This window comes from Neovison vison, chromosome 10 (assembly GCF_020171115.1).
Source record: "Neovison vison isolate M4711 chromosome 10, ASM_NN_V1, whole genome shotgun sequence".
NCBI lineage: Eukaryota > Metazoa > Chordata > Mammalia > Carnivora > Mustelidae > Neogale > Neogale vison.
Genome location: NC_058100.1, coordinates 4,858,235 through 4,872,925, shown reverse-complemented (window position 1 = coordinate 4,872,925; position 14,691 = coordinate 4,858,235). Strand labels below are relative to the sequence as shown.

General features: G+C 51.0%; 1 protein-coding gene across 4 annotated transcripts in view; it reads left to right on the top strand.

Annotated features, from left to right (window-relative positions):
- Positions 1-14,691, top strand: part of DCAF8 (DDB1 and CUL4 associated factor 8) — a 41,257-nt gene that overhangs the window by 21,788 nt on the left and 4,778 nt on the right. For all 4 annotated transcript variants that reach the window (XM_044266678.1, XM_044266677.1, XM_044266676.1 and 1 more), the window contains 5 exons: positions 2,668-2,778; positions 9,922-9,994; positions 10,477-10,534; positions 11,043-11,150; positions 12,674-12,804. In XM_044266678.1, the coding sequence (XP_044122613.1) occupies positions 2,668-2,778; positions 9,922-9,994; positions 10,477-10,534; positions 11,043-11,150; positions 12,674-12,804 (481 nt within the window). The remainder of the gene's footprint in view (positions 1-2,667; positions 2,779-9,921; positions 9,995-10,476; positions 10,535-11,042; positions 11,151-12,673; positions 12,805-14,691) is intronic.

The window sequence follows — 14,691 nt, the reverse complement described above, 5'->3', positions numbered from 1 at the left end:
TTAGGAAGAGTTGGGTTTGGAGCTGTGGCTGGGATATTCCTTTAGCCAGTGGAAGCCCGTTTGAAATACTCTTCTTTGCCCTGATCTGTAGTTATTTTTCCCTTTTTGTTGGAACATACCTGCTCACTAAAAGTAAGACTGATGAATCACAGACCTTGTACCCCTGAAACAAATAATAACATTATTCAATTATTTTTAAAAATGCAAATTTTAAGGCAAAATTTGGTAAGTTTGTTTCTTATGCTTTCGTGTGCCTCCTCCTCCTGATACGAAAAAAATTTTTTTCTTTTCACCTGCTGCCATGATTAATCATTTTTATAGCCAGCTCTCTGGAAACCCCATGGTACTCTGCATTTATCCATTGGGAGAGAATTTTTCGTTTCCGATGAGTACATTGAGGCATTAGAAAGATCGAGTTCTTTGTCAGGATTACAGCGTGGCGGAGCCCTCTCTCGTAATCTGTCCCTTCAGTTTCTTCCTTCTGCTTCCACATGGTCAACCTTATGTTTGTCTGCCTCTCTCCTTCTGAAAATCCACATTGCTGAGAAGATGAGATGATCTTGTGAAGAGCAGCAGCATCTGCTTTTCCCCGACTGAGACCTGATTCGAGCGGCCTCTCCTCTGTGCTAGTTTTGTTCCTTAAACTCAGTTTGGATATGTTTTCTACCTTGTGTTTTTGAGGGTTGTGAATGTGTGTTTTCCTTAATGACATTCATTTTCATGACTTTCATGCACTGTTTCTTTTTTCAAGATTTTATTTATCATTTATTTGAGGGACTGCATGTGAGCACGTAAGTTAGGGGGCAGGAGGGGCAGAGGGAGAGGGACAAGCAGGCTTGATACCAGGACACTAGGATCATGACCTGAGCTGAAGGCAGACGTTAACTGACCGAGCTGCCCGGGTGCCCCCCCAGGTAGTGCTTCAGTGAAAAGCTGCAGAGATTTTAAAATCAAGTAAAATCTCTCCACTTTGCGGGACGCCTGGGTGGCTCAGTTGGTTAAGCAGCTGCCTTTGGCTCAGGTCATGATCCCAGCGTCCTGGGATCGAGTCCCACATCGGGCTCCTTGCTCCCCAGGGAGCCTGCTTCTCCCTCTGCCTCTGCCTGCCTCTCTGTCTGCCTGTGCTCACTCTCTCTCCCTCTCTCTCTGACAAATAAATAAATAAAATCTTTAAAAAAAAAAAAATCTCTCCACTTTGCTTAGAGCAGTTCTAGACTGGAGTGACTTTGACCATGCAGAGAAGATGCTAAAATCATTTCTTTACAAAGAAACTCGTTGTCATGGTTATATTTCTTTCAGTTTCCATAACAACAGAATGCACAAAACCGTAGAATTAAAAACGAAAGCTAGAACCCAGCCCTTTCCTTCCCTGTCTTTCCTTTCCTGTAAATTCATTAATCTCTATGATAGCATATTTGACTGGCTGGACACTTGGATTCGGGAAAAGTATTCATAGTGCCACCCTTAAGCTGGGACAGGTAGGGCTATTTAGCCAGAATCTTCTGGCTAAAACTAAAATTTTAGAGGCTTTTACTCAGGACCCCAAAGACCTCCTAAGGATCGCCCTTTTTTTGTGGTACAACGAGAGGAGTAATTTAGAGATGATTTCCAGTTTTAGAAATAGCTGCCTCCATACGAATCTCTCCTCACCTGCTTCAGATAAGGAAGAATGCTGCTTTCCTTTGGGCCGTCCCGTGTTAGAGCTGAGGCTTGTCATTTTTCCATGTGCATTTTTAGAGCTGGCTTGGAAGTGACACTTCTGTGGAATCTGGGAAGTAGATTCTTTTCTTTCTTTTTTTTTAAGATTTTATTTATTTGGGAGAGAGAGAAAGAAGGAGGGCACAGGCAAGGGAGAGAGGGACACAGGGAGACGGAGAAGCAGTCTCCCCGCTGAGCAGGGAGCCCGACTCAGGGCTCGATCATGACCAGAGCTGAAGGCAGACCTTGACTGACTGAGCCACTAGGAGCCCTCGGTGCTCCTAGGAGGTGGATTCTAACCTTAAGGTCTTTTCTGGCCACTGTTTTTATGATTCATCCTCCTCTTGCTCCCTGCTCCCAGATGGATTGGGAGGATGTATTTATATCGATGGGAAGATGTGGGTGGTATCGTCTGTTTAATGATAGCTTTTCATCGTGTCGGACTCCGGCTAAACCGACACTACCTGAGAAGCAGTACTTTCATGTACTTGAATTTACACGTCTTGAGGAACACCAGAAAATGACTTCACTCCACTTTTGTTTTTCCTTCCCCAAGGTAGCATTTATTAAATATATGTGGAGGTGATTTTTGTTTTTTTCTTGTTCCAGTGTTCAAAACAAAACCGCTTTTTTCTTGGTTTCACAGTGAGAATCTGGTCTTCTTTTTTTTAAAAAAGATTTTGTTTATTTATTTGGCAGAGAGACACAGTGAGAGAGGGAACACAAGCAGGGGGAGTGGGAGAGGGAAGAAGCAGGCTTCCTGCCGAGCCAGGAGCCCGTTGCGGGGCTCGATCCCAGGACCCTGGGATCATGACCTGAAGGCAGATGCTTAACAGTCGACTGATCCATCCCGGCGCCCAGAGAATCTGGTCTTACTAGCTGTGTCTGCATTACTCCCTGTGCTCTCTATTGTCATGACCATCTGGGTCTTTTAGAGAATATAACTTTTACACTCTTCTGCTCTTGAAGGAAACTGGTGGTGACAAAAGAGAAGGAGAAGAAAGTGGGGCTGTATACGATCTACGTGAATCCCGCCAGTACCCACCAGTTTGCAGTGGGTGGACGAGATCAGTTTGTAAGGTGAGTCTGCCTCTTTTGTGTTAAGACTTAGAGACTGATGCATTGGGGACCACCAGGGGTCCTTTGTGGCCCATGAGAATGGGCTCGGAATCCATTAACCACCGTCTTGAACTTTTTACCCTCTTCCAAAGAGCTTAAGCTTCTTCTGAGGCATTCTGTTCCGTGATGTAGCAGTGGGAATTCCTGAGGGGTAGCTTACCATATTACAGAGATCGTCAAGTTCTTTTTTTTTTTTTTTTTTTTAATTTTATTGACTTGAGACAGCGCGCAAGAGAAAGCATGGGGTGGGTTTGGTGGGGGGGGGCGGGGCACAGACGGAGAAGCAGACTTCCTGCTGAGTAAGGAGCCTGATGGTGGGCTGCATCCCAGGACCCTGGGATCATGACCCGAGCTGAAGGCAGATGCTCCAGGCATATGAGATTGCCACGTTTTAAAGAAGTTTGATGAATTGACCAAGGTCCCCATATAGCAGCTGTGACTTAAATCTGGGTTTACTAGCAATCAGTGTATTAGTAAATATTTTCCACCATTTTTCATATATAAATTAACATGTACTAGGAATTTTGAAGTCTGGCTTCAGATACAGAAATGATGTGAGTGGGAGTACTCAGTGTGAGCTCTGGATTTTTGACTCCCACTGTCATGAGCCAGTTTTCCTTCTCCTTAGTGATATCTTTGTTACTGTGAATGTTTGTTGTAACACAGGCTGTTGAGGCATATCCTAAGGAAAAGAGTTCAGAGCTTCAGTCCCCATGTGTATCACTTAGTTTCCTTCTGGCCCTTAGTCACAAACTGTATCCCCTCCCTACCCAGTTGGCTTATTGGACTCTGTTTCTCTGGTTATACTCTCCCGCTTTGCTCAGGGATCATCGGTTTGAGGAGGAGGAGGGAGAGGATCGCTAGAAAAATGAGTGATTTTTTTGCTTTTCTGATTGGGGTGGGGGGTGAAAAGCATTATTTTCCTTTTAAAATAAGAGCACTTTTTTTTTTCCATAACTGGATTCTGAAATTAATCTCACTGGTATATATCATGGGGTTAGAGGATGTTTTTAGAAATACATGAAAGATGACCTTCCCTTGTTCAAGAATCCTGCCACAAGAGAATTAGACAGCGTTGTGCCTATTTCCCGTGTCCCTTGCTTTCCAAATTCTTATCCTTTATTCACCAGTAGTAAATACGTAGGAATAGTGTTTTGTTTTGTTTAAATAAGCTATTGATCGAAAAGGGTTATAGTTGTCAGGTGCTGCCTCCTCCATATAAAGCATTTACTGAAATTCCTGGTTTGGATTTTCTGCTTAGTTAGAGCTTTGGATTGCTTGAGAAGTCTGTTTCTGTAGATAATCCAACCACTAGGTCCTTGATGTTTGGAGGAGACTAGAGCAGTTGGCTTTATCCAGAACTGCAGTTGATGATGCCTTAATCCAAAGCTGATAATGTTGCCAGGGTTAGACTAAGGCTGGAAATCAGTTTCAACATTTTAGCAGGCTCCCTGCTAAGCAGAGAGCCTGATGTGGGGCTCGATCCCAGGACCATGGGATCATGACCTGAGCCGAAGGCAGAGGCTTTAACCCACTGAGCCACCCAGGCGCCCCGGATTTCCCCTTTCTGATTATTTCTTTGAAGGGTCCTAAAGAGCTTATCTTCCAGTACAAATCTGAAAATATTTTTGATGAATATTTTGTATCATGATGCCATTAGCTTTCATTCCTAGCCTGAAGGAATTCCTTCAAGGGAATACAGAGAAATTGCTTACTCCTCCTCAAGGCCTTTGCATCATGAACACTGAATTTTGGTTTAGTATTGTGAAGAAGCATGTAAAGGAAGCCTAGAGAGATCTGCTTTTTGGCCTATAGCCAAAAAAGGGGAGGGGGGAAGAAAGGAAAAAGTAGGTAAATGGAGGTGGTGGAGGTGTGGGTGCCTACTACTGGATCCTACTTAGGTAGGATTAGGTTTACGAATTGACGCCAGTGAAGAAAAGGAGAAAATACCGAATGAATGAATCCTGGTGTGTTGACATGTAAATATATTGGTAAAGGATTTGGTATAGGCCCTGGCTGATAAACACTCAATAAATAGTCCCTTTGCTTTTCTGTCCTTAGGCCGATATCAGCAACACGGGGAGAGAACGCTAGATAAAGGGCAGGGGCAGGTCGGGGTGTGGAGGGGGGGAGAAGAGGTGAGGAGGGAAGAGAGAGGCTTAAGGTAGTAACAAACTAATGCGTGCCTGAAGGCCTGTGGAGATGCCATAAGGGTGTTGAGACTGTGCTGAAGCCACGCTGGATTTGAAGGGCATGGGAAGAACCAGTGTTGTGAAGATGTCACTCTTTCTCAACTTGATCTGTTGATTCAGTGCAATTCCAGTAAAAATCCCAGCAAGTTATTTTGTGAATGGTGATAAACTGATTTTAGAATTTATATAGAGAGGCAAGAGATCTGTAATAGCCAACACAGTACGGAAGGGGAAGAACAGAGTTGGAGGACTGATACCCCCAGCTTCGAGACTTCCCATAAAGTTGTAGTCATGGAGACGTGCAGTATCGTCAGAAGAAGAGACGAGTAGTCAGTGGAACAGCGCAGAGAGCCCTTACATTGACACACGTAAATGTAGTCGAAGTATCTTTGACAAAGGAGCCTGGACAGTACAGTGGAGCCGCAGGCTCTGCTTGCGGTGCTAGAGCAGCTGGGCGGCTACACGTGGAAAACGGAGTCTAGACAGACCCTACACCCTTCACAAAAACTGACTCGGACTGATCACAGACCTAAAAGTAAAACCCCAACCTATACAGCTTATAGAAGATCACATAGGAGAAAACCTGGATGGCCTTTGGTATGGTGGTGGCTTTTATTTTTATTTAATAAAGTGTTATTTTCCGGAATGTCCAGTCGCGGCTCTGTTCATGCATCTTCACTGGCAGCTCGGGCACCCCCAAAGTGTTATTTTCCGGAATGTCCAGTCGCGGCTCTGTTCATGCATCTTCACTGGCAGCTCGGGCACCCCCTCGCTCGGCGCTGCTGGCGGACGCTCCCTGAGCTCTGTGCTCGGTGCTCTGAGACCAATTCAGTCAGGATTTCGCTGAGGAGCTCCTGAAAGGCTGCCCTGGCCAGAGGATGTCGCCTCCTTAGTCTCTAAGAGACAACAGCTAGAGTGACAAGCTTAGAGTTGGGAACTTCCTTATAGAGTTAGTCACATTTTGGTTTGTCACACACGACCAGGTTACTGAGATTGCCCCAGACTTTGCCTTTGGACCACTTCTTTTTGGCCTTGCCCCCAGATTTGTTCACTGGGCCTTTGTCTTTTTTGATCGGCTTTCCGGCATCTTCCTTCTTGTCCTTCGGAGGTGTTGGGAGGCTTGGAGCAGGTGTTGGGAGGCTTGGAGCGCAGCGGCCACGCCTGCAGTCTTGCTGAGACATTGGACAAAAAGTGGTGATGCCTTTTTAGATATGATTCCAGCAACATGATTTGTGAAATAGTTGATAAGGTACACTTCATTAAAATAAAAAACTTCTCTGTGCAAAAGAATCTGAAGACAAATCACAGGTTGGGATTAAGTACTTGCAAAAGGCATATCTGATATAAGACTGTTACGTAAAATACACGAAGAGCTCTTAAAACTCGACAAGAAAACAGACCAATTAAAAAATGGGTCTAAGACCTTAACACAGACATCTTGCTGAAGAAGGTATACAGATCGCAAATAAATACGTAAAAGGATGTTCCTGTCATCAGGAAAATGCATACTAAATGACGAGATACTGCTCCCGAACACTGACAACAGCAGATGCTGGCTGGGATGCGGAGCCACAGGAACGCTCATTTATTGCTGGTGGGAGTGCGAGACGGTACAGCCACACCGGAAGCAGTTGGTGGTTTCACACACAACTAAACATGATATTCCTGCACCATCCAGCAGCCGTGCTCCTTGGTGTTTGCCCAGTGGAGCTGAGAAGTATGTGCGCTCGGACACCTGTACACGGATGTGTGGAGCAGCTTTCTTCGCTGTTGGCAAAACTTGGAAACAACTGTGGTGTCCCTGAGTCGGTGAATGGATAAACTGGTACATCCAGATGCTGGACCAGGATTCAGTGCTCGAGAAGAAGTGAGCCGTCAAGACATGAAGACACAGAGGACCATAAAGTGCGTGTTACTAACTTTAAAACATGCCAATCTGATATGGCTGTATACTATATGATTCCAAGCATATGACATTCAGGAAAAGGCAAAAAACTATGGACGCGATAAAAATGCTAGTGCTTTTTAGGGGTGGGGGCGGGGAAGAGAGGAACAGGCAGAGCACAGAGGATTTTCAGGGCAGTGAGAATGCTCCGTATGGTATCATAACAATGGATCTGTGTCAGACATTTGTCTAAACCTGTAGAAAATGCATCAGGAGCAAATGCCCGGGTGGTCACAGATGTGTCAATGTAGGTTCATCCTTGGTAAAAGCCAACAAAAACCATTCTGGTGAGGGGTGTTGATAGTGTTGAGGTGATGTGTGTGCGGGCAGAGAGTGAGGGAAACCCCTGCCACCCCCGGATAGTATCGTAAACCTAAAACTGCTGAAAAGAAAAAGTCTCTGGGGGCGCCTGGGTGGCTCAATGGGTTAGAGCCTCTGCCTTCGGCTCAGATCATGATCTCAGGGTCCTGGGATCCAGCCCCGCATCAGGCTCTCTGCTCCTCAAGGAGCCTGCTTCCTCCTCTCTCTCTGCCTGCCTCTCTGCCTACTTGTGATCTCTGTCTGTCAAATAAATAAATAAAAGCTTTAAAAAAAAAAAAAAAAAAAAGGAGGAAGAGCAGAGAGCCTTACATACCGAGGAACACCGAAAGGCCATACACCAAAATATTGAATACTTAAATATGTTTTACTAATTTGCTGACTTAGAGAGTTTATGGTGGCTTAGTGATATTTAAGAGCTGTTGATTAGGCTTTGTTTACATCAGATGATCAGCTGCTGTGTTTGCTGAGGAGGAGTACTTGGCAGTAGCAGTCTCCTGTTTGTCTTTTCTTTTTTCGGGGTTCACTTAGCAGACATTTCCGGACAATTCTCTTAGATTTCATTTATTTATTTGACAGAGAGAAATTACAAGTAGATGGAAAGGCAGGCAGAGAGAGAGAGAGGGAAGCAGGCTCCCTGCTGAGCAGAGAGCCCGATGCGGGACTCGATCCCAGGACCCCGAGATCATGACCTGAGCCGAAGGCAGCGGCTTAACCCACTGAGCCACCCAGGCGCCCCCCGGACAATTCTCTTAATGCAGGACGTTAAAGCAGGAAGTTGTGGGGAACACAGACATGTATTGATTCATTCCTCCGTTCCTCCCGCGCTTACTGAGCACCCTAGTGCTAGCCCACAGTTAAATAGACCTCGCCTTTGAGGAGCATTCTGGAGAAACAGGTATATTAAGGATACAGATTGTTAAGTACATGCCCAGGATTACTCCACTGCTAAGCAGCAGAGTCCGTGTTTGACCTCAGACTCCTTAAACATGGGAGAAACCACTTTTCCACACTGTTCTTTTTCACAGAGGAAATCCTCAAACCGAACGGGACATGAGGATGGCGGGTAGAGGGGCCGCTGCGGGTCGAGGTAGGACAAAGGCTGTGACCCGTGACACAGTGTGTTCGAGGAAGCCTCGCTCTTTTCTGCTTATTCTGGTATAAGGTACAGCTTCTTGGAGAAGAGGTGGAGAGTCCTAAGAGATGGAGTTTGGACTTTATTTAGGAGAAAAATACAGAGTCACTGGAGAGATTTTAAGCGGGGAATTTGCATAAAATGTTGCATTTTAGAAAAACGCTGGCAACAGCTTGAGCAAGGAAGTCACTTAGAAGGATGCTACAAATAACCTAGGCCGAACCTCCCTCTACGTCAGGGTTTCCCTGTAGAGTCAGAGGAGAGCTTCAGACCAAAGCTCCGGGGAGTGTCAGCGTTGAAGAGAGAAGGACGGACGAGCTCGTGAAGGCCGGGAGGGGGTGGTTGGCCACCGCCCGAATGGTGTCCAGGGGAGAGGGGAGGCCCAGAGAGCGGCCTGTGGGTGGAGGCTGTCGGGCCCCGGGTGACTCGGGCCAGGGAGGCCTCACCAGCGGGTTGAGGGCCCAAGCTAGATCGGAACGGATTGAGAAGGGAAGAGGAAACGGCGCGACAGCACTGAACGCAGGTGCTTTTTCCAGTAGTTTGCCTCTGAGAGGGAAGGACAGAAGAGCAATAGTGGAAAGTCAGGAGCGGGGGAGCGTGTTTGGGAAATGGGCAGACAGGCACGAGGGAGAGGTCGAGGACTGGACTCAGAGCGGGGAAGGCACAGCTGCGGAGAGGCGCGCCGAGGTCGGGGAAGTGCACCGGCGGCGGCTTGTTCCTCCCGAATGGCCCGCACCTGACGGGGGACCTGGCTGATGACATCTGTCCTAGGTGTTGGAATGGAGGGTCAGAGTGTGGATCACAGAGATGAGGAGGGGTGACAGGGGTTGGGTGGGAGTGAAGGCAGGAGGAAAGCGGTCTTGAGGAGATCCTGGCGGGGGCGGGGGGTGTAGTCGTCACGGTGAGGAGCCAGAGGGTGAACGGGCCAACTTAGAGGCCAAGACAGGCTGGAAGACCCACGGGCTTCTAGAAGCCTGGCCTCTGTAGCAGTAAAGGCTGTTGGGGAGTTTCCAGTGGAAACAAGCAGTGAGCGGTTAAAAGCGGAGAGCAGCGAGAAGGCACTCGGGTTCACGTGATGTAGGGCTCCCGCTAGAGCTGGGGAGGGTCTGGATGAGAGTCAGGATCCGGAAAGGGCCGGGAGAGGAGGGCCTTCCGGGAGGAGTGGGAGCCGGAATCCCGGCGCCGTGCGTCCTTTATCTGACCTGACGTCCAGCTCCCGGCTCTTCCTGCCCTGCTTTGCAGTGATCCAAGGGATCAGTTTGTAAGTTTTGGGTTTTTTTTTTTTTTTTTTAATTTTTAATTTTTTTTTTTTTTTTTTTTTGACAGAGAGTGAGGGAGAGCGCAAGCAGGGAGAAAAGGAGAGGGACAAGCAGGCTCCCCACTGAGCGCAGGGAGCCGATGTGGGACTCCCGGGGATCAAGACCGGAGCTGGAGGCAGATGCTTAATGACTGAGCCACCCAGGCGCCCTGGGCGCTCGTTAAATTTTAACATTTTATTGTTTCTTCTGTTACAGGATTTACGACCAGCGAAAAATCGATGAGAATGAGAACAATGGAGTGCTCAAGAAATTCTGTCCTCACCACCTGGTAAGATTCACAAGGGGCCAGTGGTTCTCAGCTTTCCTAACTCAAGCCCAGGGCTGTCCCCAGAATCGTTGGCATGGAGTTGCTTGGACTTCCGAGTCCGTTCCCTGGATTTGAGTCCCAGCTCCGCCACTTACCAGCTTTGCGATCTTGGGCAGTCACTTTATCTCTGTTAGCCTAGGTTTTCTTGGTCACAGACTGTAGAGGTAAAGGTCATCGCCTTGCCCTGTGATGGTGAGGCCGGAGGCCAGAGCGTGTCTGTCCCATGGCTGGCACACAGAAAACCAGCAGGAAGCCCTCTCCCCTGAGCTGGCCACGTTTCACTCGTTGTACTCCTGTCTCTGCCTCTGCGCCTCTCTCTCTCTCTCTCTCTTTCACTCTCTGGGAGAAGATAGAGGGGAGTTTGAAGGAAAACCTGTCTCCTGAAGGTTGTGTAACGAGGGGCGGGGGGTGGGGCATCAGTCAGTATCTGCTCCTTATTGCAGGTGAACAGTGAGTCCAAAGCAAACATCACCTGTCTTGTGTACAGCCACGACGGCACAGGTACGTGAGCAGGGCCCAGCTCCTCGGCTGGCACGCCCCTCTGTCTGGGGAGCTGCGGAGCCCGCGAGGCGTGTGCCCTCCAGCGCTCACCGCTGTGCTCTGGCTCCCCCGGAGCCGCTGGGGTCTGGCTGCCGATGCCCGGCGCGCAGTGGGAGGCTGTCGCAGGCGAGCCTCGAGGGGCCGGCGCCGCCCGCAGAATGCCACAGATGAGGCTCACAGTGCCCGTCCCGAAGCCCAGGCTCCTTCCTGAGCAGGTGCTTAGGCCTGTGGCTCATTCCTGCCTTCACGGGTGTGATGTTCCCGAGCATCCTGCCGCCCTTGGGCCGGCAGGGGTTCTCGGTCCGCCCTGGACGCCTGACCTGCCTGCCGCTCCAGCGGAGCGAGATGGGTGCTCTGGCGGGGTGTTAGGAGGGGGCGCTCCCGGCGAGAAGCTGCACCCCAGCCCCCACTCCTGGTCCCAGCTCTGTTTCAGCCTTTGCCTTCACTGCTGTGTGCTTGTTCTTGGCAGAGCTCCTGGCCAGCTACAACGACGAAGACATTTACCTCTTCAACTCCGCTCACAGCGATGGGGCCCAGTACGTGAAGAGATACAAAGGCCACCGGAATAACGCCACGGGTAAGCTCGTCCGCCTAGCCGCCGGGGTTGGCCGAGGGACTGCAGCGTGTCGTTCTGGCTGCACAGACAGGACGGGGCTGCCTGTCAGGGCCGTGAGAGGGTGTCCCTCATCGGGCTGGAGCTTCCGCGGGCGTGCTGTGCTCAAGCACAGTGGTCCCGAAGCCTCTCTCCCTGCAGGGGTGGGGCCTCAATCAGGCATAAGAAGACGTGAGTGAAGGTGGTTTTCTCACGATCTCAGCTAATGGGGCGCCTGGGTGACTCAGTGGGTTAAGCCTCTGCCTTCAGCTCTGGTCATGATCCCAGGGTTCTGGGATCAAGCCCCGCATCGGGCTCTTTGCTCAGCAAAAAGCCTGCTTCCTCCTCTCTCTCTACCTGCTTCTCTGCCTACTTGTGATCTCTGTCAAATAAATAAATAAATAAAATCTTTTTTAAAAAATAAAAATTTCAGGTAACTTCAGGCTTAACAGGCTGTTAGGGAGTCTGGGAGAGCCCTCCTCAGTCTGGGGCACTGAATTGCCTGAAACGGGGGCTCGGGAGGAGTGAGGAGCTTCTGGCGCTAGGGCGGGAGGGGGCAGCAAGTCTTCAGAACGAGGCAGGGCCTCGTCCCCAGGCTGCGGCAAAGAGGGGCCGTGTGTATTGTGTTTGTGGTCCCTGAGCTCGGCGGCGCCACAGAGTCACCTGCCAGTCTTTTAAGGCCTGGCTTCTGTCCCCAGACATTCTGGTTTAATTGGGATTGGCTGCAGCTGGATAGGGGTTTTTTAAAAGCTCCCTGTGTGCCACCAGCATACGGAAGAGCTGGGATGGCCGCTGCTCCTTGTGCTCACCACCCCTAACAGGTACCCGTCGTAAGTTTGACTTGGGGAGAGCAGTGACTTGTCCTTTTTCTTCTGAGCTGGTGAGGCAGGCCAGGAACCAGTGCTTGGAACGTAGTCCTCAGGCGGAGAGAAGCTGAGTGCGATCCCATGACGGCCGTGGCGCCGCACAGGGGTGCTGGGATGCGCGGCTTCTCTCAGCATTTCGGGGCCGGAGCCGTGTCCTTGAGAGTCTCGGTAGCAGGCACAGTTCCCGTGCCTCTTGATGGCGGCGGCGGCCTAGCCCGCCCTCATTCTCAGGCCTGCTGGCAGCCCGGGAAGCCCTCACTGACCCAGGGTGATCCTCGGGCATAGACAGGTTTGCCTGCGCGTCTTCGGAGCTGGGGTGACTCAGCCTGGGACAAGTAAGGCATCAGTGAGGCTGGAGGCACTCCACAGGGCGGAGCCCACGGCGGCCGAGGCAGCGGCTGGGGGACCGCAGGCCCTCAGCCCCGTGGAGCCCTGCGGGGGATCGGAAGTCGTTTCTGGGACTGGTGTGATTTTTGGCCTCTAATATACACACAGTCGCTTGATTTGTTCTGTGAAAGTGAGAGGACTTCTTTGGCTCTTAGCTGACTTAGAGTTTGTGAATAACTCCGGTCCCCAGGAGGTAAATACACACAGGCCCGATGCCAGCTCTCCAGTGGTTTCTTCCCTCCTTCATCATTTCAGTAAAAGGCGTCAATTTCTACGGCCCCAAGAGTGAGTTTGTGGTCAGCGGCAGTGACTGCGGGCACATCTTCCTCTGGGAGAAGTCGTCCTGCCAGATCGTCCAGTTCATGGAGGGGGACAAGGGAGGCGTGGTGAGTATGCCGCGCGGGGCTGCCGCGCTCCCCGCTCTCCCGCCCGGAAGGTAGGTCCCGGCAGGCCCGCGGCGCTCCGGCACCGCGACGCCGCGGCTCAGGTCCAGCCGGCGCAGTGACAGCAGGGGTCGTCCGGCGCTGCCGAGGTTTTGGTGGGATCTTGTCTCCCTTTTTCTGTCTTCTGCCCCTCTAAAGCATGGTTTCTTGAGGAGAGAAAGGGATCTTCGGAGAGAACCTCTGGCTTGAATGAGGGATCTCGAGGCAGACGCCTTTTCTAAAAGAAAAGCGCTGGAGTTGGAGGCGCTCCTCCCTGCGCCGGGCCAGAGCCGCTCGCGAGGCTCATGCCTCTTCCCCGACGGGCTGCGGAGTAGTGATCTTGACCAGCTCCTGGCTCGGCGGATAGAAGCCACAAGGGCCCAATGGAGACAGAGCAAACATGGCAAAAAAAAATTTTTTTTCATTTTTTAGAATTTTTAAAATTTATTTTCAAATAATGACTAAGCGGCCTGCCATGCCTGTCCTTTGACCTGCAGGCCGCCTGCCCAGAGGCCGGGCAGAAAAGCAGCACGGGGACCCTGAGTGGGGGAGTGAAGCGTGGTCTGCTTCTGTGTGCATGTAGCGAACCATATATTTCTTTCCATTTTGAGACCCAGAGTTAGGAAGGGGGTCGAGGGGCTTCCTAGCGTAAGGGTCTCGGGTGGCAGAAGAGAGGCAGTGCGGCAGACATCGTGCCGGTCGCCGTAGGCAGAGCTGCAGGGCCTCTGGGGAGCGGCCGAGCTGGCGCGGCTTCTCTCCCACCTCGTTCCTTCTGCGCTCCGTGGGGCTGCAGAGCGCCCAGCCGTCTCCGTAGGCGCATCCTGAGAGCGCAGCAGAATTCAGAACGGTTCGTTGCTGTCGCACTCCTCCTCCTTGTGTGTTTCTTACCCTGCTGTGAAATCATTTCAGGTTGTTTTCTGGTTTTGTCTAAATTTTGGGGACCTGGGGCCAGGACAGATCCAAGGCTTCCACGGCCTGCACGTACGTGGAGAGGGGTCCCAAGCCGGAAGGTGTGTCTCACGGTCGCCTGCTTCATGTCCCGCTCTCCCCTAGGTCCTCTTCTGTCATCAGCAGTGGCCACACTAAAACACCGGAGTCCTCATGAGAGTTCTACAGTAGGCCTGTAGTCAGAAGGAAGTCACAAGGGGCCAGTGAATCCTTTGTAGATCCTAAACTGTCTTGCATTCCGTTCCAGAGAGACGGGGGGCTGCGTGCCCTCCCGCAGGCCAGCCCTTGCCCGTTCCCCTAGCCCACTTTGCAGGCCGGCTTGCTTTCACCTTGGCCAGGCTCGGGGTTGGCGAGGCATCCAGGCACTCAGGTGGGGAGGGCACCTGCACGGGATGGGTGGGCCGCAGGCCTGGATTGAGTGGTCCCGAGAGGGAGAGTTAGAGAGACTATGCCCCGAAATAAGGTTCCCAGCTGGGGAGCTTGATGACCTGTGTGCCCTCGCTTGGCCCCTCTGTTCTTTGGGCCTGACTTGCCTGCAGTGGGTCACCAGGCACTGGCCTCCGAAGCAGGCAGAGAGCAGCTCATCATGACGTAGAATTTTAGAACCAGGAGGGGTCTTAGACATTCTTGTCTGCCTTGCCCAGGTTTCTTAAGTCTGGTTTTGGCTCAAACTCGAGTCCTTTCTTTGTTCCCATTCAGGGACGGATGGGGGGATGATGTTGGAAGACAGTCCCTAGTCTCCCAAAGCACTTCGCTGCCCCTTCCCATCCCTGCGTCGCCCAGTCCGGTCCTCTTAAGGCTGGAGCTCTTCGCTCTGCTCAGGCGTGTTACTGACAGGGTAAGTCCTGGCGCTCAGACGGGCCTGGTCCAGAAGCTCTCTGCCAGCGCCCCGGGCAGGCTCCA